At 41.1% G+C, this 22,833-nt stretch overlaps 1 protein-coding gene across 1 annotated transcript; it reads right to left on the reverse strand.

The window, feature by feature from the left end:
• Positions 1-2,542: 2,542 nt before the first annotated feature.
• LOC102300067 (actin related protein 3) lies at positions 2,543-20,866 on the reverse strand. Its single transcript, XM_005919370.3, has 12 exons — positions 20,640-20,866; positions 13,107-13,162; positions 12,824-12,948; positions 12,294-12,404; positions 11,986-12,081; positions 11,159-11,266; positions 9,637-9,780; positions 8,242-8,415; positions 7,552-7,644; positions 6,428-6,553; positions 4,857-4,940; positions 2,543-3,489 (listed from the first exon to the last, which is right to left on the reverse strand). The coding sequence occupies exons 1-12, from the start codon at positions 20,681-20,683 to the stop codon at positions 3,394-3,396; spliced, it is 1,257 nt and encodes a 418-aa protein (XP_005919432.1). The 5' UTR covers positions 20,684-20,866; the 3' UTR covers positions 2,543-3,393.
• Positions 20,867-22,833: the final 1,967 nt, after the last annotated feature.

Here is a 22,833-nt window from a genome sequence, read left to right on the forward strand (position 1 = left end):
CCATCCTCTTCTACTTATGTGTCAAGTTGCAGCAAGCTAAACAGGCATCCAGACATCATTTTTCACAGCAAAATGGAAGCGATAAAGTGCTGCGAAACGTATGTGCCCCTTCCCTGCTTTCCTAGCTTTTTGCTTATGTCACACTTTCATGTTTCAGGTTATCAAACAAGTTTCAACACTGACATATTTACTGTGGTTATCTTTGTCTTATGTAGTCTTTAAATGATGATTTCATTTTTTAAGAAGTGTGTGAAAAATTAAACGTCCTCTAAACCCAACACCTGGTTGTGCCATTCTTGGCAGTAAGAACTGCAATCAGACATTTGCAATAGTTGCGAGAGAGTAATCTCCTGTTTGAGGTCACACTAAAGAATTCAGCTGGAGTTAAATTTAGGCAATGACTAGGCCGCTCCAAAACCTTCATTCATTTATTTATTTATTGAGTCATTCAGAGGTGGACCTGCTGGTGTGTTTCTGATGATTGTCCAGCCATCAGTTCATGTCCTGAAGCAAAACAATCTCCTTCAGGATTTTCTGGTAGAGAGCAGAATTAACGATTCCACCATTTACAACAATTCATCTATATCCTGAAGCAGCAAAGCACCTTCAGACCATCACACTACCACCACCATGTTTGACTGTTGCTATAATCTTCTTTTTATGAATTGCTGAGTTACTTTTACGCCACATATAATGAGATTCAAACCTTCCAAAAGTTTCAGCTTTTGTTCCATCAGTCCGGAGAATATTTCACCAAAAGTCTCATCTCACATTCCATCAAGCAAGTGCCTAGCCAGGGACAATGACCAGTTGCACTAGCTAACTCTGCCTACCAGGAAATTGCAAGACAACACAAATCTTATGATCATAAGTGAGGACTGGGATGTAGCTGGACTGGTAAAACAAAAGCTTTGCCTTTTTTACCACAACCCTCCAGTACAACGCCCACATTTCTGCTGATGCTCCACCAATCTGCCAGTCATCCAGCATCACTCACCATCAATCCACAACATTTAAACTCCTTTGCTCGGGGTAGCCTCACCCCCACAACCTACAGGAGACAGAACACCATTTTCCAGCAGAGAACCAGAAATAGCCTCAGGCTTGAAGGTGCTGGCCTTCGAAACATTTCTGGTAAATGTCGCCCCCTGGTGGTGACTGTAAGTTTTACTTAGTTTGTGCAGAGGGTAAATACAACAAACACCTTTAAGATGTTCTTTTAAAATGAATAATTTAAATAAAATCTTTTGCTTTTTACTTTTACTGTTTAAATGTATTTACTGAAAGTTATCTTCTCGTCATCAGGTATTGATAAATGTCTGCAGTGGGCTGCTGAGGCAGGCGTGTGATTTTTTTTTTAATCATCATGATCATCATGAAAGAAAAAGGCAAAGAGTTACTTGGGTGTCCATCTTGTGGACTGATGAGGGATGTTGCACACAATCAATTTTTGATGCCGTTTCAGCGACTCCGTAATCCCTCTGCATACCCCCGGCAGGGGGCTCGTTGCCCTGTTGGGAATTCTTGCTGTGCAGGTCTGCAGGAGGCCAGAATCTATTCCACCTAAAATTGGCTGATAGGAAGGACGTGTCAGTAGTCAATCTTGGAGGCAGCAGACTGCCACTGACAGACATTAACCACGTGTCACGTTTTATAAACTGCTGCAGTTTCCTCATCACGCGCTGCTCTGTGGGATTTGTGCTTGGAACAACTGCAGAGTGAACCTGACTTTTTCTGCCAAAGGAAGTTTTGAAGGTCAGAAGTTCAGAGCGATTTTTTTAAGGATATTTTCTGGGGTGTGATTTACTGAACTTTCTATTTCCTGACGTTTGATGGTAATAAAACCCTCAGACTCTGAGGTGGTTTGTTCTTATCATGAGAGTCATTACTTCTTATAGGCCTCAAAATGGAAAATCAGATCCTGGATTTTATGATCAGGTGAGGTCTTTACTTAATCTTTTGTCTTATAATAATTCCATTTCCATCTCTTTCCATCCTACCTGATGGGATGCTGCTGAACAGTCACTTTTAGGCTTTATTTTCTTCTTAGAAAAAGACTTGACACTTGGTCAAAGACTGACACCATTACTGATTCTCATATTGCCGCCTTCATTAGAGGTCCAAACCCCGTGTATGCTAGGACATGGGGCATATATGTGGACTCCATTTACATATAGGGGATTTTCACATGTCACCCTCCCTAGTCCTCCCTTGCCCCCTTGTTAGATTTTATAGATCCACTACTGGATTTAAGGAACCTCACCTAGACCATCCTGGAGCTGAGCCTGGGGAGGGGCCTGTTTGGGCCCACAGATGGAAAGCCTTGGGGGACTGTTGCTAGTTGGATTGAACAGTGATTGAAGGCGGGTGACTAAAAGACTCCAAAACCTGAGAAGACTGTGGTCAGTCGAGGGTTTGTTTCTATTACCACTCTATTTCGACCGATCTGGGATTAAAAATAGTTTAACATAGTCACCTCTTAATCTTGAGATGGATACTTGAGCTTTACTCTAATAAGGAGTCACAAAGACGACAGCGGGGCTTAGAAACAAATTTGAGCCTTTATTGGAATGTTGCATCAAATACACAAATCCCATTCTTTTCATAATTTGGTATTTAATAATAATAAAAAAAAAGACTTCTAGTCTAACAATACTGATCTGACAGTCATCCTTATTCAGTTTCACTTCTCTTTCCTGGAAACCTGACGTGGTCTGTGTGTGAAGAATGAGAGGGCAGACAGCGAGGACGCGGGGAATAAAAGAACAACGCCTACTCGAATTCAGTAAATACTGCGTATCAAAGCTGCACCGAGGATTAAAACAATCTCTCGCTGGCACTGATATTCGTAACATTATTTCAACCCCTGATTTCCCCAAGTTTTACATATAAAAACTTTAGTATGAAATATAAACAAGCTCTTCCCAGGATGCAAACAGACAGGCAGATGCTGAAGCTGAAAGAAAAAAGGACAAAAATATGTTCTAAGCGTGATCTCAGAGAGTCACCAGATCTCGCCTGGGCTCGCGTTTTATTCGCATAAATAATGTTCTGGTGTCAGGAAAATACCATCCCACCAACATCCACCAACACCGTCATCATCATCGCCACTCAACAGATCCAGAAATTGTCTTAAAATCATTTTGGCTTACAGACTGTTTTCCCTCATTATGAAAAGAACAAAAAGAAAAGAAACAAGAAAACGGAAAAACATTCACAACACGTTTTCCGGCCCGTCTGTTTGGTCTGGGCTCTTTTTTTTTTTTTTTCTTTCCTCCTTTTCCTGGATTCTTGCACACACCTCCACATGCCACCAAGCGCTGCCTAACATCACTGCCTCAGACCCACCCGCACCCCACCCCACCCTCCTACTGCCAGCAAAACTCCAGAAAGTTAGGACATGACTCCGAACACGGGGTTGTGGCGGCAGATGCTCGGCCCGATCTCTTCGTAGTCCTTTTTGGTGTGGCACACCTGGTAGAACTCCGGCTGAGGAAACACAAAACAGGAGCTTGTCAACATTTAAAATACTGCAAACAATCAGCGGCCAAAGATCTGAAACAGGAGGCGTAGTGGAAAACTAAACAGTTATCGCTGAAAACATGGATGAAACACGGTGCTGAACTCATGTGAAACATCCAGTAGCACAAAAACACAAAGCTTCCAAGATCTAAAAGTAGCTTATCGTGACAAAAGTATGAGATTTTGGGGGCTTATTTCTATAACAGGGAAGTACAGAGAGTTGACAGGAAATGACACGGTGACCTGCTCAGCCAGGCGAGTTATGGTACCGTCCATTCTCCTTTAACTGAAAAACCATTAGCCAACTCTATGGATGATCTTCGCAGACTGTAATAAATGACCATACTACTACTATACTACTACTACTATACTACTACTACTACTACTACTACTACTACTACATCTGCTGGAGCAAACATTTCCTAAATTTGGGATGAATAAAACTGTATTTTTATTCTCTTACACAACTGGAAATCTTTATGCAAACAGAAGTGTCGCCCCCTGCTGGTCATTATAAAGAATGCTGTTGTAATAACAATATAGCAGACGTGTAATAAATACACAGAGGCTGATGGAGGACTTTACTATGTTTGGCAGAAAGATTCAAACTTTTCAGGGAGAGATCAGAGTGCAAATTATTTTAAAGTTCTAAACTCAGGTTTCACTTTACAAACCTGAAAAACACTTCCATCTTTTACATACAGTCTGTGGCTTTATCTTAGTTTAGTTTTTCTTTAATTAACTGTTTGATGTTTGAACTGTACGTGTGCTGGAGTGGGTTTGAATTGGAGTGTATTTATTAAAAGCACGACTCCTTTGTGATGTTTGATTGATTGACTGATCGATATATTGGTTCTAAATTTAGACCAAACCGCGGGGGTAAACAGGGGTCGAGGTACAAACTCAAGATCTTTGCGATTATCCGACAAAACTTTCTTTAACTGTGAATCCTGAGACATGAAAAGGATTGTTATTCTTATCGGATTATTCGATTTTTAACATCAATTAGCCTTTGGTGAATCAGCTGTCAGACCTCCGCTCCCACTCTCGTTTCCTGCTGATAAAATTATCCGCCTCACTCACACAAATAACTCATCAAGAGACAGGGGAGGAAAAAGAATAATGAAATGTCACAACCACCCACAGCACTCACTTCCACTCAGAAGGACTAAAAGAAATGACACAATAAATGAGGGCTTAACTAAAGTGCGTGTGGCCTTAAATGCCACACGGGAGCAAAGCCGACATGCGGGTGAATCTAAAAGCAGATTTCCTTCTCCTGCAATAAAGTTTAACCACATGATGATGATGATGATAACATGAGAAATACTTACAGTTGATGCTAACATTGATCCACCAAACCACACTGCGTATCTCTGCATGTGATGAGTGATGACCTGGACATCGATCGGTTTGGGCTGCGGAGGAAACACAGAGGAAAGATTATTTCAGAAGCTGAGAGAGCTACAGAGTGAATGCAGCCAGGGGAGGACCCTGTAGTAGTGACATTACAAGAATTAGTCACTTTGATCACCACAGATTATATTTGAAACCATGCAACCGTGCACGAACCCTGACTGACAGTTTCTCAATGTTTTCAAAATCTAAATCAGTGTTTAAGACTTTGTTTTTGGAGCTTAATACACCAAAGAAAGTGCCGCCTTATATTCAGACCTTTATGAATTAGCCAAAGTTACTAGTACTTAAAAGTTACTATACTTAAAAGTAACTGATGCTTTACTTGTGAATATTTTCACATTTACTGGGCTTTTCTGAGCAGAACAGGAATCCATCAATAACATACGGGTGTGGTTTCTACGGTGCGTCCACCACTAATCAACCCATGTAACAAATAAACCAGGTGATGACAACATCTACATACAACCTGTGATTGCTGGTGCTCCTTAGTGTGTCAACTATATCTTAATATAAATAAATGTGGGATAACGACATCGAGCAAGTGACATCAAACTGAAACAACTTCACAAAATCAAGGCCAAGAAGATCCTATCCTGTTTTCCTTGAATGTAATTGTAATTCCACCTTTTAATGACAAATAGCTGTGAGGGTTCACAGGAGAGGAGAAGAACAGAGTCCAGCTGAGGCGGGGTGGATGGAGAAGAGAGTCAGGAGTACCTTGTCACAGATGAGTAAAAGGAAGAGTTTGCTGATCTGATATCTCTCTAATCCTGACTCACAAAGCCTGATCCCACCAGCTGCCCAGGACGGTGCAAAATTATACTTAACAAGTTTGCAACCGTGTGGCCTGGAAGGGTTTCAGTGTAAAGACGTTAAAATTAGGGACGGATCGCTCTGATATCAGCACATTTATTCACTTAAGTGTAGACTGTGGTCACGTGAGCTGACATGACTGAAAAACTCCATTTCCAACAGTTATTGGAAAGCTTTTAGTACAGTAAGAGAAACCTGAATCAACAGTTAGGAGGTTGGTATTACTTAAAACTTAAAAGTTTATCTGCATGTGATTTAAATAAGTGTTTCAAGAAGGTTCTGGACATTTCTGCTAAACCTGAACCTGCTCCTGCTCTACTTACGCACACCGAGGAGATTTATTCTGAGGTTCAGAACATTCTGGTCCGCCTTAAATTAGCTGCAGTCGCTGCTTGCTGCTCCTCTACCGTCTGAGGTAGATTTACAGCTGCAGGTCCGCTCGTAACGAATCACCTTTATGACCTGAGCATCTATGGAGCTATAAAAAACTGTGCCCTGCATACCTGAGCCTGAAATATTTCAAATCTTTTTAAGCCTCATTAGATTTTTATAGGGAGAAATTTGCTGTTGAAATCAGTTCATCTACTTTCAATAAACCTGTGTGCCGTTTTGTAATTCAGCTGATTGAGAACTATCGATCCGTGCCCAGTGTAAATTCATTTTTTCTGCTCACCTTGAGCTTGCCTCCGCTCAGCTCCTCACTCATCTTCAGGCGGGCATCGACCGTCCTCTTCAAGTCTCTCTGCAGACGCCGCCCAAAGTCCCTGAACATGGTGGAGCCTCCCGACAGGACGACGTTCTGTGGAAGAAAAAGGACGCCGCTATTACAGAGCTACGAAAAAAATAATAATAATCACACAAACGCTTAACACCAGTGACCTGCAGCCGACCAGCGGCCTGTATGACTCTTACAAACTGAACTCAAAATGCATTAAAACCCAACAAATGATCACGTCACATGATTTTGTTTTAATAAAAGCTTTTAAAAAACAAAAAAAACATTTCAAGACTTGTGGTTCTTACTTTTTCACTCCTGTCTCTTTCAAACTAAACAAACATTCCCATGAGACCCTTAAAAAGACTGAGTAATACTGGCTTTCTAAGAGATATACCTGTACTCATGCCAATGTTGATATTTAAAGATTAAACATGGATATGGTGTTAATGAAGACGATGATCCTATAAACAGTTGCGTAACTGAACTTTTTGGAAACTCTCCACCTTAATTTACGTCATTTTGGAGCGATTTACCAAAAAGAAAACACACACATGCTGAACAAAGATGATTTTTACTAATAAAAAAATAAACATTAATCACACTGTTGCTCAATTTTCTATAAATATAAATATACAAGAAACTATTTATTGGATAATTTTTTGGCTATGATAAAATGGAGTGAAAATGTAATGTGACAGCTGTGAGTCTGCTAAAGCTGTGGCGTGCTCCTGTTACCTCGGTGGTTTGGTGCCAAATGGTCGTGTTAAGTCTGTCTTTTTCCCACTATGGGGTTGGGATAATATCAAACATGTTTTATTCCATGGGCTCATGAAAACAGTCGAGCTCAGCATGGTGAACACCATCTGTTCTGTCAGCCAGTGTCACGTCCACCTGTTGTAATCTTTTTATTTTGACCTGTTTTTTTTGTTGTTGTTTTTACCTGAACAATCCATCAAACGCACAAACAGGAGCGTGTGCTTCAGTTCTCCCCCCAACAGCAGCATGATGTGAATAAGTCTTACAAAAATGCAGATTTTTTCACTCTTTGAGATGTTTGGTCTTCATGCGTGTCAGCTCACCTTATAGAGAGGACGCCTGACATCAATGGGGCAGTTCTGGATGACCTCGTCCACCACCTCGGAGATGGGCTGGGTGAAGTCCGGGTTGGCAAACTAGGAGGAAGAAACAAGGTTGACATGTCGTCGGGTGCAGCGTGGAGGTAGATACTAAATGTAGCCTTCAAACAGCAAAGTATAAAACAAAGATGTGCAGTTAATTACCACGGGTGGTTCACTGAGGTAACAGCAGAGCCACCTAATCAGCATTTATGAGCAGCAGAAAACATTCACAAGCCACCCTAATTCAGCCATAACAAAATATCAGAGCTTTGTGCATGTCTAATAATGTCGTGGGACTGGGGGCGTGTGTTCATTTGTTTAATTTTTGGGCTCTTTAATAGTTTATCCAGCAGAACACCTCAGACTTGTTTCTTTACAGTCCTGCAAGTTTGCAGCAGAGCAGCATAACAGCAGGACACACACTGGTTTCCCCACAGCTTTGTGTGTCAAACTAGCTGCTTACTAACTTGCAAAGTAAAGTAAACAAACTCACAAATTCCCTTTAATTTAACATTTTGTCTTTAAGTGCATGTGTAAACAATCCTGATAAACTCCTATATTGACACCACAATTTCCCACATGTCTCAGCACCCAATTGCGACAAACAGCAGGTCAAATTTGCGTTTCATGATTTGCACGGCACAGACAGACCTCTGGGTGGAAGAAGATCTCTGGTCCCAGGAAGCGCTCGTAGCCCACGTCGATGGTGAACTCCTTCTTGCTAATTGCGTTGATGCCGGTGTACTGCTTGATCCACTTGGAGCCGTCCGTGTCGTACTTCTGGAACTCTTTGACTAGATCCGGGCACACGTAGCTGAACCGCTCCTGGTGGTCAGAGCAACAGGAAAAAGTTGTGTTATATCAGGTCACAGAAAGCAGAATCTGCCAACTTAATCATCGCGGCTCTATTTGTGTCACAGCTTCTATTATCATGGGTTGTAATGCCGGAGTGATAGGAACATTAGGCACCGACACATTTGAATCGTGCAGCACTAACAGCGCCCCATACTCATTATTTTGATTTGCAGGGACTGGGGTACACTGTGCCAACACACCAGGAGGCACCGGAATTAACATTTCCAGACACGGTAGGCAATATGCACGACAGACAGTGCTAATGTTAATTATTTCAGTTCACTTCATTTCTTGTTTTCTGTTTCGGGGTAATGAAGAATGGCCCCTGACATCCAGAACAAAGTCCTGGATAACAAGCTGTTTAATAAACATGGAGGAAACATGGAGAAATGGGGCAAATCAAGAAAATATAGTGACTGACAGAGGGAGGAAAAATAAAAGAAAGAGCATTAACATAAAAGTCACATCAATCCGTGACCGGGAAAGTTGGAAAATTAATTGGAGGAAAAAATAATGAATTCTTGAGACACGAATTTAGCTGCAAAAAACAGAGAAAATATTGAAGTGTGGCGTCTGTGTCCCACAAGGAATCGTCTCAGGCTGAGTTTCAGGGAAACTGTGTATGAAGGACGCCTGCTGCCTGAGACAGACTGATGGCGCCACCTGCTGTCACTGTGAGATAAATGCAGTGCAGTCCCACTTTGTTCCCTGATTTAAAAAATAATTCAGCGGAGTCCGGTGCTGTCACTGCAGCAAACGGAGCTCGAGTGCCCCGGCTCTTTTTCAGCTGAAGCATTTTAATCTAAAGAGTGAAATTAGTCTCATACTGCTGTTTTTTTTTAAACAGCGTTCAGCTTCTGTTGTGCACAGAAACAGAAAATTCGGGCTATACAGATATAACACTGCCGATCCTTTTACACTAAAACACAATATTGCATTTGAATGCTGCAGTTTGTCTTTGTTGTAGCTATTCAGCAGTATGACAATGATATTTTAATGACTGTCAGTAGAACATTCTTCAATAACATTATCACCGTGTGTTGTTGTGTGTGAGAGCAAAGAGAGAGCGAGGGGATGCTTTCAGCCTCTACAGCCACAGGAGACCAACATGTTGCATGCCACTGCTGACACATTGAATAACTATAATAACAGCCTCCCCCGCAGAGGCGGCGGTGGGAGCTGGAGCTGTACCTTCACTGCCTTGGCCGTCTCCAGCGACTGCTCCGGCGGGATGCCGATCTCTCTCTCCCTCAGGAGCTGCTGGGTGAAGTAGGTGATGTCTCGCCCTGCGATGGGAATGTGCTTTATACAGCTGCCAATTACATAACCTTCAGCCTAAGAGAAAGAGACAGGTGGAGAAAGAAAGACAGAGGATGTCATACAATCTGCAACCAAACAGAGATTCCAGTGGCTAAAGCTGGATGTGTTTTTCCATCACATCTGCGAGGCCCCACGGAGACATGAGCATGCTCAGCAGACTCGCTGATTCAGCCTCAGAACGAATTCTGCAAGCACATTTCCTCAAACTGAGTAATTTCTTCCAGCCTCCGAGACACTCTGCCCTATTTTTTAAAATCGGCACTATCCGGTTACTCAGCAAAATGGAAAAATATATAAACACTGCACACGGTCTATAAGACTTCAAAGAAACATACACTGCTGCTCTGCATCACAGGTAAATGAAAGCCGTCTGTTTTTATTAACAGTTACAAATGACCATAATGAAAACAGCAATCAATTAAAACGCTGTAGAAATAATTGATTAAAATTAGCACAGGAGCATTTTTTAATGAACAAAAACAGTGTACTTGCTTCCTGTACACATGACATTAAACTCCATTTAACTCCTAAAGCACACACTAGAAAAAATTTGGTTTGGTTAGTCATTGAACCAGGAAGTAGATGCATGTGAGTGGTTAGTTTCTCCAAAGGTTTAAAAACGCATTTCCGAAACTGTTTGCTTTTTTTAGGATATCAGATTAAATTCTGGACTTTTGTTTTCTGATTTATATTAGAAACTCGACATTTCACGTCTCATATACACATCAAGATGGATCGTTTCAATAAAAGAGGTTCTGCAATAAGGTAGTAGTGCACACAGAAGGCAGAAAGGGGAAAAAACAGTTAAGGAGCCTGGTGAAAAGGGGAAAACAGGGAAAAGCTACGAGGAAATGCAAAAAAATATGTTTAATTTTCACATAAACAGTAAATTACAGAACAAAAAAATGATAAAAGGTACATTTATAAGAAAAGAGCAGAGCTTTCAGGCACGACTTCAGTAATGAAAGCCACATGTCGAAACACACCAATCATATAAACTCTGTCTATAAACAAAAGTGTTGCTGGTTCTTCGTGCACATTGGAAGTTATACTAGAACTCTGCTCTGTTCCCATTTTACCTTCACTGAGCAAAAAAGAAACACCAGACCCTCCACTGCTCGATTTTTAAATGTTTTTTAAATGATTGTCTTTACTTCAAATGAACTGAGGTGGGTAAACAGATCAGAAATGACGCGTCTCATTTCTGAATCAGAAATGTTTTAATTTTAAGCTTTCAAACCATCACTTTCATTTCATGTTTCACAAAACATTTCTCGGTTGTCTTGTCGATGCTTCCCCTCTGAAACTTTCTATTTTCTTCTAATGAACAGAAAGCAAAAATAAGTGCAGCTCAGGGATGCGTGTCCTTCAATGGCGTGATCTGTATACTCACCACAGGGATGACGTGGGTGACGCCGTCTCCGCTGTCGATGACTGTACCCGTCAGCGTCCTCTCCCCGACCTGTCTGGATGTCCAGGAGGCAGCTAGAGCGAGCACAGCCTGTCGCGCACACATACACACGGGAATGTCACACACTTCACAGTATGTTCACACTTCAGCAGTGCTAGTGATCGTGACACACTGCTGTGAACTAAACATGGTCACATGATCACATGATATGAAAAGTTATTCAAAACAGACATGCTATAACTGAACCTTTCAAATTCCTCCATATACAATCATATTCTGTTCACATACGGAGGCTCGTTTGTGTCTTTATAATAGAACATACAAAACAAACACTACATTAAAAGTATTTTAAGTAAAATACATTTCAGAAGCTCAAGTTTTGCTTTATGTTGAACTGAATCTCACACTGAGATATCAGTATCAGTATGGGCACGTCACACAGGAACAGATACCTGCTAATTAGTGCAAATAAAACTCCAGAATTTCACTCAGTAATCTGAAGCACAGACTTTTTATATGGTCTGTTAGTACAATTAACCCCACAGCGGCCTTTTTGTTGATGAATAACATCATTAAAAATGTTCCAAATGGTTCCAACAGCACACAGAGGCCAACTAGCTGACAGCTACCAGCTAGAGCCACCTGCCCTATAAAGTTTCCAGGACCCTATTATTGCAAACTTTACACTCCTATATAAAGTTGCCCCCTGTGCAGTTGAATTAATTCTAGTCTTCACTGCAAAATAAAGACACAAACATGCCTCCACAGTTAAACAAACAAACTAGAGCTCTAGGGTAAGGGAGCCTGACCTGCACAGCAATGTAGAGCCCCGGTACGTTGAAGGACTCGAACATGATCTCGGCAGTGTACTCTCGGTTTTCTGGTGTGTTCAGTGGAGGCTCCGTCTGCAAACACAGGATGTGGTACAGTTAGACTCAAGTCTGGACCTAACAGTAAAACTCTGCAGATCAAAAACACTAACACAGATCTACAAATACTCAAACATATTCACGGCAGAGCATTAAATTCATTTATCTTTATCTTTCTAAGAAGTGACTGTTGCAGTTAAACTGAATGTTTAACATCACTGGAGAGGCCCTGTGTTTAAGACTCTTACCAACAGGAAGTAGTGGTCCTCAGGTTCGGCCCTCAGGTACTTAAAGATGATCTGCTCCATGAAGCGCTCCATTAGATCCCAGTCCTCCACAATGCCGTGACGGATGGGCCACTGTTGCAACAAAGCTCAGTTTAATGAGTGACATTAGTGACTTTACAGAAACCTATTCTGGGAAGCTAAAGATGGCAGCTCTCCTTCCTCAGCCTCCAAACACTCAACAGCTGAACCCTCAGCAAAGTCACAGACCATCCACTAAATTTAGATACTCCTACAGACTCATCTATCCCACTTTTTAGCTCTGGGAGTCCAGCTCAGCCTGCAGTTCTCACAAATTAAAAATAGAAGGGAGCGCTGCCTGAGTCTGCCTCTTCACAAGCTGTTAGTCTATCTCGGGTACAGAGAAACATCTACACGATGCACCCCAAAACCAAGTAGCCCAGCTTGAGCCTTGATAAAATATCCAATCTCTCCTTGTTTAGATGAAATTCACATCGACCGGGATTCTCTGTATTCCTCTAAAGGTCTCGTACCTTAGTGGAATACGTGGGTTTGTCTATGGCTTCATCTCCGATGTAGAAGTCCAAATCATCCACCCCCTTCATCATCCTACGCTGGGCCTGGTCCCCGACCTTGGCCGACTCTTTGATGGCGATACCTGACGAGAAAAGAGAGAATTAAACAGAGAAAGAAAATAAACTGATAAAATCTGGTGTATTTTATGACTAAAGACATTAGAAAAGTGGAATAATGTCAAACATTTGCAGAGGCCCGTTGGCGGTATTGGTTTAAATACGTAGGATGCAAAATACTCACATGATGGAATGATGAACTGTGGCTCTGTGTTCCCTGCATACCCCAGTTTGGTGTAACTGCAACAGACAACAATCAGTTTCACTACAGGGAAACAGGCTGCACGTCGTGGACATCGAGTCTGTTGGAACTGCATTTGTATGCGAGGCCTTTTCCTTCAGTAAAGATTATTTCTGGCCCTATCGTTTTGATCAATGGCGTCACTGTCCCTCAGGCGCGCTGGGTGGGTGCCAAAAGCAGCAGCGACTCTGGGGATTGCTAATGGGAGCCCCCTGAAAGAGCCATTCATGCTGTATTGGTCAACTATGTTCGTCTATGTTTGTCAAGGAAATCAAGCGTCTTTCATATAACTCGGGCAGCTGCATTTGCAGCGTTGCTGCAGTACAAGAGAATCTGTAAGCATGATAAATGACTTAAGATGTTTAAGATTTAAGAATGGCTGATCCTGAGAGAGCACACCTTCAGATTTAACATCAAAGAACTGAGTTTACAACCGTCTCTCCTCTGTTTGAACAATGTTTCGCAGGCACATGTGAACCAGATGCGATCCCGGCTCAGGGCTCCTGTACTTCCTGCACACAAGGCCCGAGGGACCGATAGAGGACCCTGCTGACGAATGCCAGAGCACCGCGGGCAAAACAAACCACATCCTGGTCACAACAGTGGCTGCTTTGAATTCATCTTTGCAAAACGAGGAGCCGGAAGGACATCAGCAGTATCTCAAAGACGCTGAAGTTATGGCACAACAAATGTGCTAAAAATACGACTCAAATACCAACTTTAAAGATAAGATTCATATGAGGCTGCTCGCTTTTGATCTTCTTCATAAGAAATCAGGAACAAATATTATTAAAATATAAGAAATATTTAAATGTAAATAAACATTTAACTAAATGCTAATCAGACGATACCCACCTATATTTACCTACGAGACCAGTTTACATTAATAAATTAGTTTAACTACAGGCACCTTTTACAGACATAATGGCCTAATTTTCTACTTCTAAACACCATCGCTAATCATACTGACTCTGGATGGCATGACCTTGGAATCCAGCAATACTGTGAGGAATCTTTTAGTCATTTTGGACCTTCAATGTGTAGATTAATTAAAAATGTAGGACTGTTTTCTTTCATTTGATGATCATTGTTAGAAAAATTAGAAACATCCCGTCTCAGAGTGATGTTGAAAAATTAGTTTATGTACTTTTTACTTTTAGACTGGAATTCATTCATTCAAACTCTTAAAGACCTCACAGTACCTTATTATCGTAACAGAGCATTTCTCTCTCAGACTGCTGTCTTACTTCTACAGTTTCCAAAAGTAAAATAGGAACTTGCTAAAACAGCCTGAAGCTTATGGCTGCCCCTCTCTGAGCCTGGTTCTATCTGAGGTTTTGTGCTCTTCGTGAAGTTCTTCCTCCCCACAGTCACCAGAAGCTACTCACAGCCCATCACCTGATTGTACCGTCTATACCTTACAATATAAAACACCTTTAAGCAACTGTTGTTCTGAACTATGGCTATAAAAATAAAAATTGAACTGTGAACAAAATATGTTCAATGATGTCATCACTTCTCCTCCCATATTTTCAAATTTTTTTCACTTACAGATGAATTCATTAGATTTGTTTGACCTCAAGCTGCTGTAATATTTCACTGAAACTTCTTAAAATGAGACGATGAACCTCAGGAGATTTATCCAGGAACAAACATCTATTTAGAATATTTACCCTGTAAGACAGTTATGATGGCTTTTGAGTTTCCTTTCCAATCACAGGTTTCTTTTTCCTGCACAGCACCTTCTGATGCACAGGAAACGCTGCAGTTTGTGTAGAGTAAATACAGACAGGAAGCAGAGATGTACGATTAAGAAGAAACCGGCTGGGATGGTGAACATAGAAAATTATTATTTTTTTTTTTTTTTAAAAACCCGCTTTTAACCGCTTGTTTTGTCTGATCTCATTGCCAAAGCCTGTGAGAAAACATCAGCTTTTACATAAAAATAACTAAATCGTCCTGATAACTTGTGAAAAATGTGCAAGAAAAATGTAAAAAATAAAAATCCCCATTAGAAAGCCCACATGTTCTGCAGATGTACGCATGTCTGTGTAGCTGGGAGACAAAAAGGGAAACTCTGCTTCACAGCTAGGCAGATGTGCTCCACCATCTGATTTATGTTTCTGGGGTCAAATAAAGTTAAAGTCCTCTGACAGCAAGAGGTACGAGCTGACAGGCAAGAGTGAAAACACCACCCAGTTCTCTCTTTTCCGCTTCAGCTCAACAACTTTTGGTTATACGGTAAAATCTTATCTGGCATCTTCACACTTTATCTGTACAGCACATTGAAATATTAACAGAGCTCTGGCCAGCACAGATTTTTATTTGTTTTAAGGTGCAGCCAGAAAAAAACAGCACAGCAGAAACTCGGAGGGAAACCCACCAAACCTGTGCTCCTGGAACCTGGAGACCTACTGTATGATGTCACCATGTCTGCCGTGTCTCTTTTTACTGAATTGTCAGGTGAGATTCAGCAGACTCAATATTTTTACTTAACATGAGCTCGGATTTTTGTACTTTAGACACTCACAGCGACAAACTGAGGCAGAGTTATTAAGAGACCATGCAGCTTATCGCATGAATTTTGGTTTAGTCAAAGTTATTTTAAGCCACACAGAACAGATAACTGCACCCACCAGCCACAGCATTAAAACCACAGCCTGAAACTGAGGGCTGCTCTGCAAACAGCTTCACCTGCACCAACAGCACACAAAGCTAGCAACGAGTTTCTCGGCTGGTGGAGCCCAAACAGAGAAGAAGTGTGAACAGGCGCGGTGAACGCACAGTTTCTTTCTTCGTGATGAAATGTAAGTGTGGTGCTTTCAGTTTGTTTTACATCCTAAATGGCTCCTTTCACAAAAAAAAATAAATTAAAAAAAAACAAAACATAACAATGAATGAAAATTTCAAAATATACTTTTTGCCTTTATTGCATTGTGAAAGTTTATCTCAAAGTCAAAAACAGTGACGTGAGTCTGTGGGAAATCACCTCATGTGAGCTATGACCTCAGTGAATTTGAATCTATAAATAGGATGTTTGTGTTGTAAATTAGAATCATCAGGGTCACAAAGGATGATAAAGCAGGATTTGATTTACCGTGTCGTTGTGAGTGAGCAGCATCCCTCTGGACCTCAGTCAGGCCAAGAAGGAGCAGCAGAAACACTCATGGAAAGCACTGCTGACATATGAGTGACTGTGAATCAGGCAGCAATGTATCCCATAGCTGCTATGACATCACCCACTGACATCCCGTTACGCAAACTTGAGCTAAGCAGTTTCGTCGTCACCATCTTGGTGTTTTAACATTGGACATGACGTCACAACAGTCACTAGTCAGGCAAGTGTTTACAGAGGTCTTCAGACTTTTCTAGGACTGGAAGTCCTTTTGCAAACACATTTCTCGCCCCCTAGTGGCCATTAAAAAGTGATCGTTTAAGATACCTGGACGCTAGGTTCATCTTTTCCAGAGTGTATGCTTCAGACAGCGAGAGGAGAAGGCAAACGGTCTTCAGCAATGCAGTAAATTTGAATATCATTCATTACTTTTTGTGTGCTTACAGTGATAATATTTAACTGACACAAAATCCCAAGGGTCGTGTTTTGGAAAGCACTGGAGCTGTTTGTCTCTGAGGAAACCTTAAAGATTTATGCTGCTTGATTAAGGAAAAGAGTGCGCTGACAAAAGTTGCCATAAAAAATGTTGTGCAACTTAATTTCCTTCATCAGTGCGTAATTACTCACATTCATGTTGTTAAAGTCACAGCTACAGAGTTATTAATGATGATGATCTGACACATGCTACAAGAATGGTAAACAGACTCTGTTAATACTGCATTTCTCTAGTTTTTCAAGCACTCAAAGCACTTTATGATACGAGTAACACTCACACAAACATTATTCTGCGACACAAAGAGCTGTTTAAAACTAAAAGTGTATGAATAAACACTAGAAAACTAAACTTCTGAGAAAAATGAGAACCAATAAAACCACTAACCTGATCCACCTCCTTAACCTCAACTTCCCATTTATTTAAAGAAAATAAACTTTCAAAATTTCATCACAAAAATGACCACGTTTCAGGGTTTTATTGCCTTGGACACAGTTAAAAATGAAAAACCCTGTGCTGGCAATCGTAAAAACAAACAGCTGTATCACATGTGTAACAACAACAGTCCTCTGAAAACCTTCATTCCACAGAGCCGTCCTAGCTTGCCTACTTTGACCTGCCCGGACACGCTTTTAAATTTAAAAAAAAAAGAAGAAAAAAGCACGTCACCCAGCACGACAGCGGACACATCGTTGCACAGGACAACACGAGCTGCAGGTTTTATGCTGCCTTTAGCTAAATTATCCTTTATTTTTATTGGAAAACACAGTTTTTAAGTCCAGCATGAGCTTTATTTATGACACCGCTGAACTCATGTCAGGAGACCCCCACAGGTTGCTTCAGACAGAAGACTCCACCCAAACTTCAGCTGCAACACCTGTGATTGTTTTTTTTAAGGAAGCTTTGGTGTCCAAAAAAACCCAAAAAACAAGTATGACTGTGACTGAGCTTCTTTCAGTCTAATCTGATAATATCATCTTGGCCACTCAGAGGCCTGATGATGTGTAAAAGGATGTGAAGCGGTCACTGTATTAGTCAGAGGCAGCTGCTGAGCCCCATCAGAGCTGTAAAACATCTGCCCACAGCTGGCACTGTGTGCCTCCGCCGCAAAGTTTCTACTTGGAAAAATAGAAAACTCTTCTTTCTTCTGGTCAGAGGTTTGCATTGGTATAAAAGTGGAACGTGAGGGTTATTATGAAGCAGTCTGCTCGCTGAGGAGAAATTAGCTCACAGATTTTGCTGCAGTAGATTGGTTAACAACCTGAGGGGATAGGCAGGCTGCTGATACGAGCTGTATACACTGTGACGAGTTCAAGCCTCCACATGCAAGCAATGCATGGCACGTTTAGCCCAGATTAACAGAGCAAGCACACCTATCACACCGGCAGCACCTTTTAGCCAGGGCTGCAGGTAGTTAGGATAAAAAACACCTCCCTCTGTTTGTTACTGTTCACGTTCTTGCAGCATTTGAGCCGCTGCACAGTCAATTTTAATATTTCAAACAAGCCATTACATAAAGCTGCACTCCTATCACGACTCAGTTGGTGCATTTTGAAGGCACTGTGGTGCCCACCAAAGATCTTTTAACCTTTCACCAGTTTGTAATCATTTTCTTTTCACATTTAGATTCATTTTGTTCATCAAATGACCAGAAACATTAGATCAACTGTTCTTGTGTGTATAATCACACACACAAGATGCTTCCAACAACCAAAACCTTCACCTCAGAAAACCATCCTAATTTATTTTTTTATTTTCCCCCCTAAACACTTTTGTGTATTTTTTCTATCACCTTTAACTGTAAACCTGCAGCATGTCCTAAACAGGAATATTAAAGAACATCTGCCCTTAAATGCATCATGCAGCATTTATGAAGCAGCATTATGGAAATGATGTCAGCTGTAATGTTGTAAACATGTTTTTAGGGCACAAAAAAAGCAAAGGTTTAAAAATATAATTCACAGAAAGACTTTTTAACGCCTTCCTTCCTCATTCATAAAAAAGAAAACAGTCCTGCTCATCTTTACAACTCATCGCGTGGTTCAATCATTAAAAACAATCCTTTCATTTATAGTTTTTGCAGCGTGTGAAAGGGGCAGCAGTTCCAAGGGAGTTAATGCAATAATTTCTTCAGATTTGTAGAACTTTCAGCACATCCTGACTGCTTCATTTCACATGAACTGGAGTGGCAACAGTAACAACGTTTTTAATAAAAACTTTCTCCAAAGTGTCCTTTCAGGGTGGCCATGCACATGAGTATGACTTCAGCTTGAGTAAAAAGGCTACATTTTTGTCACAGTCTTGGTGATTTTCCTTCTGTGAAGAGCCAGCATTTATTTGGTGGATGTCAACATTTTTTAAAGCAGGAAAAAACCCTGAAGTTGTTTTACTGTCCAAATACTTATGGACTGACCTCATTTCCCCCCCAAAGTCCCCAAAAGGGAACAGTACAGCTGAACAATATCTTTCAGAATCATCCCTTTCCAAAACTTCAGCTAATTGTTAACATTTTATTTTATTTCGGATTACCTATGAGCCTGGAAAATGACAAAACATTCTCATTTCCCACAAGACTAAAATAAATTTGACAATGTTTCAATACTGACTCTAACTCTTTCCTTCCTCCTTCATAAAAAAGGAAACAGCATTTTTCAAATGTCATGCATGGTTTAATGCATCATCTAACAGAAAGTCTGCACCCAAAATTACGCTGTTGACACCTAACACAGCATTTCCATTAAAACCACGCATACAAAATCATTTCCATCATGGCAGCGTTGAGCTACAAATTCATAAAAAAAACTGTCGCTGTCCAAATATTTAAAGACATGGCTGTAATACTTAGATAGCATGTGAGAAAAATTTGTTAGCTTCAACCAAATTAAAAAATAAATAAATAAATCAGAGAGTGATTGCTGGATAGGGGAGAAAGGTGTGTTTTGTTCTGTTGTAGCTAGTTATTGTGTAAAGTAAAAATGACAGTGATTTGGTGGTGATTAAAATACGTTCAGAATTTGCAAATTAATGATTCATCTCATAATTGATGACAGACTGCTCTCCTCTACATAACCTGGCTTTATAAGTTAAAAGTATCGGCATTAATATTTGCAAAGCTAGCCCTGTATTTACTTTATGGGATTGATACCAAAATTCCAAGAGCATTGCACAGCAGTACTCTGATCAATGCAAGGAGCTGCAGGAGGAGCTCAGATTGTCTTTCTCTGTTTTTTTCCCTCTAACACAGCATCCGATGCCAAAGTTTTAGATGTTTTTATCTGCGAGATCAAGTCGTTATGAGAAGAATCGGCGGACCGGTAAAAGAGGCGAAATTAGAGAAGTTAATAAAAAAAACACGCTCGGATGCCGAGAGACGACCATATATGGACTAAAAAACGTGAATGAGGAAGTGTAGGCTGTGTAGGAAGTAGTACCGCGCATGCTCAATCCCAAATTAGTGAGCAAAGAGATTTATGAATTACACTCGTTTTTACAATCTTTTTTTTTAAAAAGTGGGAGCAAACACAAGCAAAGAAAATTTTATCTTATTAGCATCAGATATTATCATGAGAGCGGAGGTGCAGATTTTCCAGCTCCAGATGAATGAGGGGAACCCTTCCTGCCTCAGGTCTGCACCAGAAAACACCACCTGAGCGGCAGGAAGGAGAACCAGAACAGGAAGGCGTTTAAACTAACCCTGAAGCTCCCGATAATAAGCAGTAATAAGTCGCTGTTAGCATGTTCGCTCGCTGCCCAGCTGTAAGTGTACACAGACACACACCCATGGCTGCTGCCCCTGCTGACACTGACAGCCCCCTCAGCCCCCGGGCTGCCCGTCTGCCTGCACGGCGGTCCGGACTAAACAGCTTACCCTGTGCCGCAGTCGACAACACACGCCGGTAACCGTCCAGCCATCTCTGCCCCCCGGGTCTCTGGCGCGCTACGAAACCGTTAAGATATGATGGAAAGCTGGCTGTGTCGGCTGGAGGATCTGGCTGGCCGTCCACAGGCGGAACCCTAAGCCCCGCACACTGCCGTTTTCCACTTCCGCACTCGGCTTCTGGCAGGCAGGGAGAGGCAAGATGGCGGAGGCCGGGCAGAGCGACGGAGGCAGGGACGCGGAGCTGTCAATCACCGAGATAGGGCGGGGCCACAGTGTGGCGGACCAAAAGTGCCAAAATCAATCAGCAATCAAATAAAATAAAATAAAATAAAATGAATGAATTATGTTTAAGGGAATTTTAAAAATAAAATTGCGAGTAACAAATGAAAGCTAATATTTCTATGAACCTAAAATTTACTTAGTTAAAAAAGGTAAAGTTAACTTCTTTTAAGGTTTTATACATATAAATATATATAGCCAGGTTTGAAAAAGAACTGAGATTAAAGTTGCAAAAAAGCTATAAAAATCTCAAAATTAAAAGAGAAAACAAAAAACTTTTTTTTTCCTCATCAATAAAAGAATATTTACTGCATCAGTTTGTCTTCATTTTATCTGAAACACACAAGGATCAAATCTCTGACTTTATTTTGGGGATATTGTCCTTAAATATAACTAAAGCTTTCACACAGGAGTCATAAATGATATGAAATAGAAATAAATACCTTGGACTGAAATGTCATATTTGATTCCACCACTGAGCTTTCTTTTTTCCAAAATAGTGTGTATATAGTAAAATATCAATAATGTCACTCCTGTTACGTTTGTACCATCAAACTGAAATGAGACTAGTGTCAGCAGCTACACTAGCAAACTGTTTTACTAGCTAAACTTAGCATCATTGTTGTCTATGGGACTCAGTTCACAGTACATGATTGCCTTTAAGTGTTGCTCCACAGCTTATAAATAAAGTGTTGTTATCACATTCATAAGTGTCTCCGTCTGCATTTGCGTCCGTTTTCCTGATTCGGCTGCGACAAGTTCCTCCCAACCTCTCTCTCACACCGAGTCAGGCTCTGACTGACGAGAAGTTTAAAGTGTTGCTCGAGAATGTTCCTCCAGGATATCCACTAACCGCCCGCTCCCTCCATCACTCCGAGGACAAGGATGGCCGGGAGGCTTACGGACACTACGTCAGCGAGCCGTGGTGTCAGGTGGGCTTCTCTGTTCCTTTTTCACTTATAAAAACAAGAAAAATGAAGGAAACCAATGAACAGATGCCCAAGAAGCTGTTTAAAGTTATACATTCAGGCACAGTCGGTATAATCAAAGTCATAACTGTTTGCATAATCAGCAGGAAACACTTTGAGTCCATTCCAGCTCCTTTGGTGCAACTCAAAGTGACGACAGGTAACCTGGATACCTGCAGCTCATTCAGGTCGTCCAGCTGAAGGCTTCCTGTGTCTGACATAGTGCAGCAGATCTACTCCAGCCTGATTCTTTTTTCTACGTTATCTTTAAATTCCACCAAATACTTAGATGTTATTGTTTAAGTAAAACCAGTGAGCGTACTTGAAAAAAGCGTGGTTGTTACACACGTTCTGTTACTGAACTCTTTCAATTTCTATTTCAAATGTAATAAAGCAAATAAAATGGCATAAATTGGCTTGTTTCTCTCAGCTCTTCCGGCTTCCGGCTCTTTTTAGAGAACCGGCTCCTTTGGCTCGGCTCACTAAAAAGAGCAGGGTCTTTCGGCTCCTAACCGGCTCTTCAGGTTGTTTTGTTGCTTTAATTAATTTATTATCAATAAAATATGATGTGTATGAAATCCAGTGTTGGGACTAACGCGTTATTAAGTAACGCGTTACAGTAACTACGTTATTATTGTGGTAACGAGCACGGTAACTAGTTATTATGCCAAAATCAGGAACGCGTTAGTCGTTACTGGGATTTAGATAGGGTCGTTACTCGTTACTTCGTGTGGTGGCTATCGCGGAGCTTCCACAGATTCAGTAACATTAGCAAGTGGTGGAGGCCAGCAGGTGGATGAAGGAAAAGGGACGCAGAAGGAAAAGAGACCCGAGGCGGCCGCCGGTCCAAGTGTGAACTGAACTTCAGGTAAGAAGTTATGACCTGCAGTCTCTCTGGGTCAGATATGAACCAAGTTTAGGTGGAGTTTATTTTC

Source organism: Haplochromis burtoni, unplaced genomic scaffold (assembly GCF_018398535.1).
Source record: "Haplochromis burtoni strain Fernald_Lab_line unplaced genomic scaffold, NCSU_Asbu1 Contig_20, whole genome shotgun sequence".
NCBI lineage: Eukaryota > Metazoa > Chordata > Actinopteri > Cichliformes > Cichlidae > Haplochromis > Haplochromis burtoni.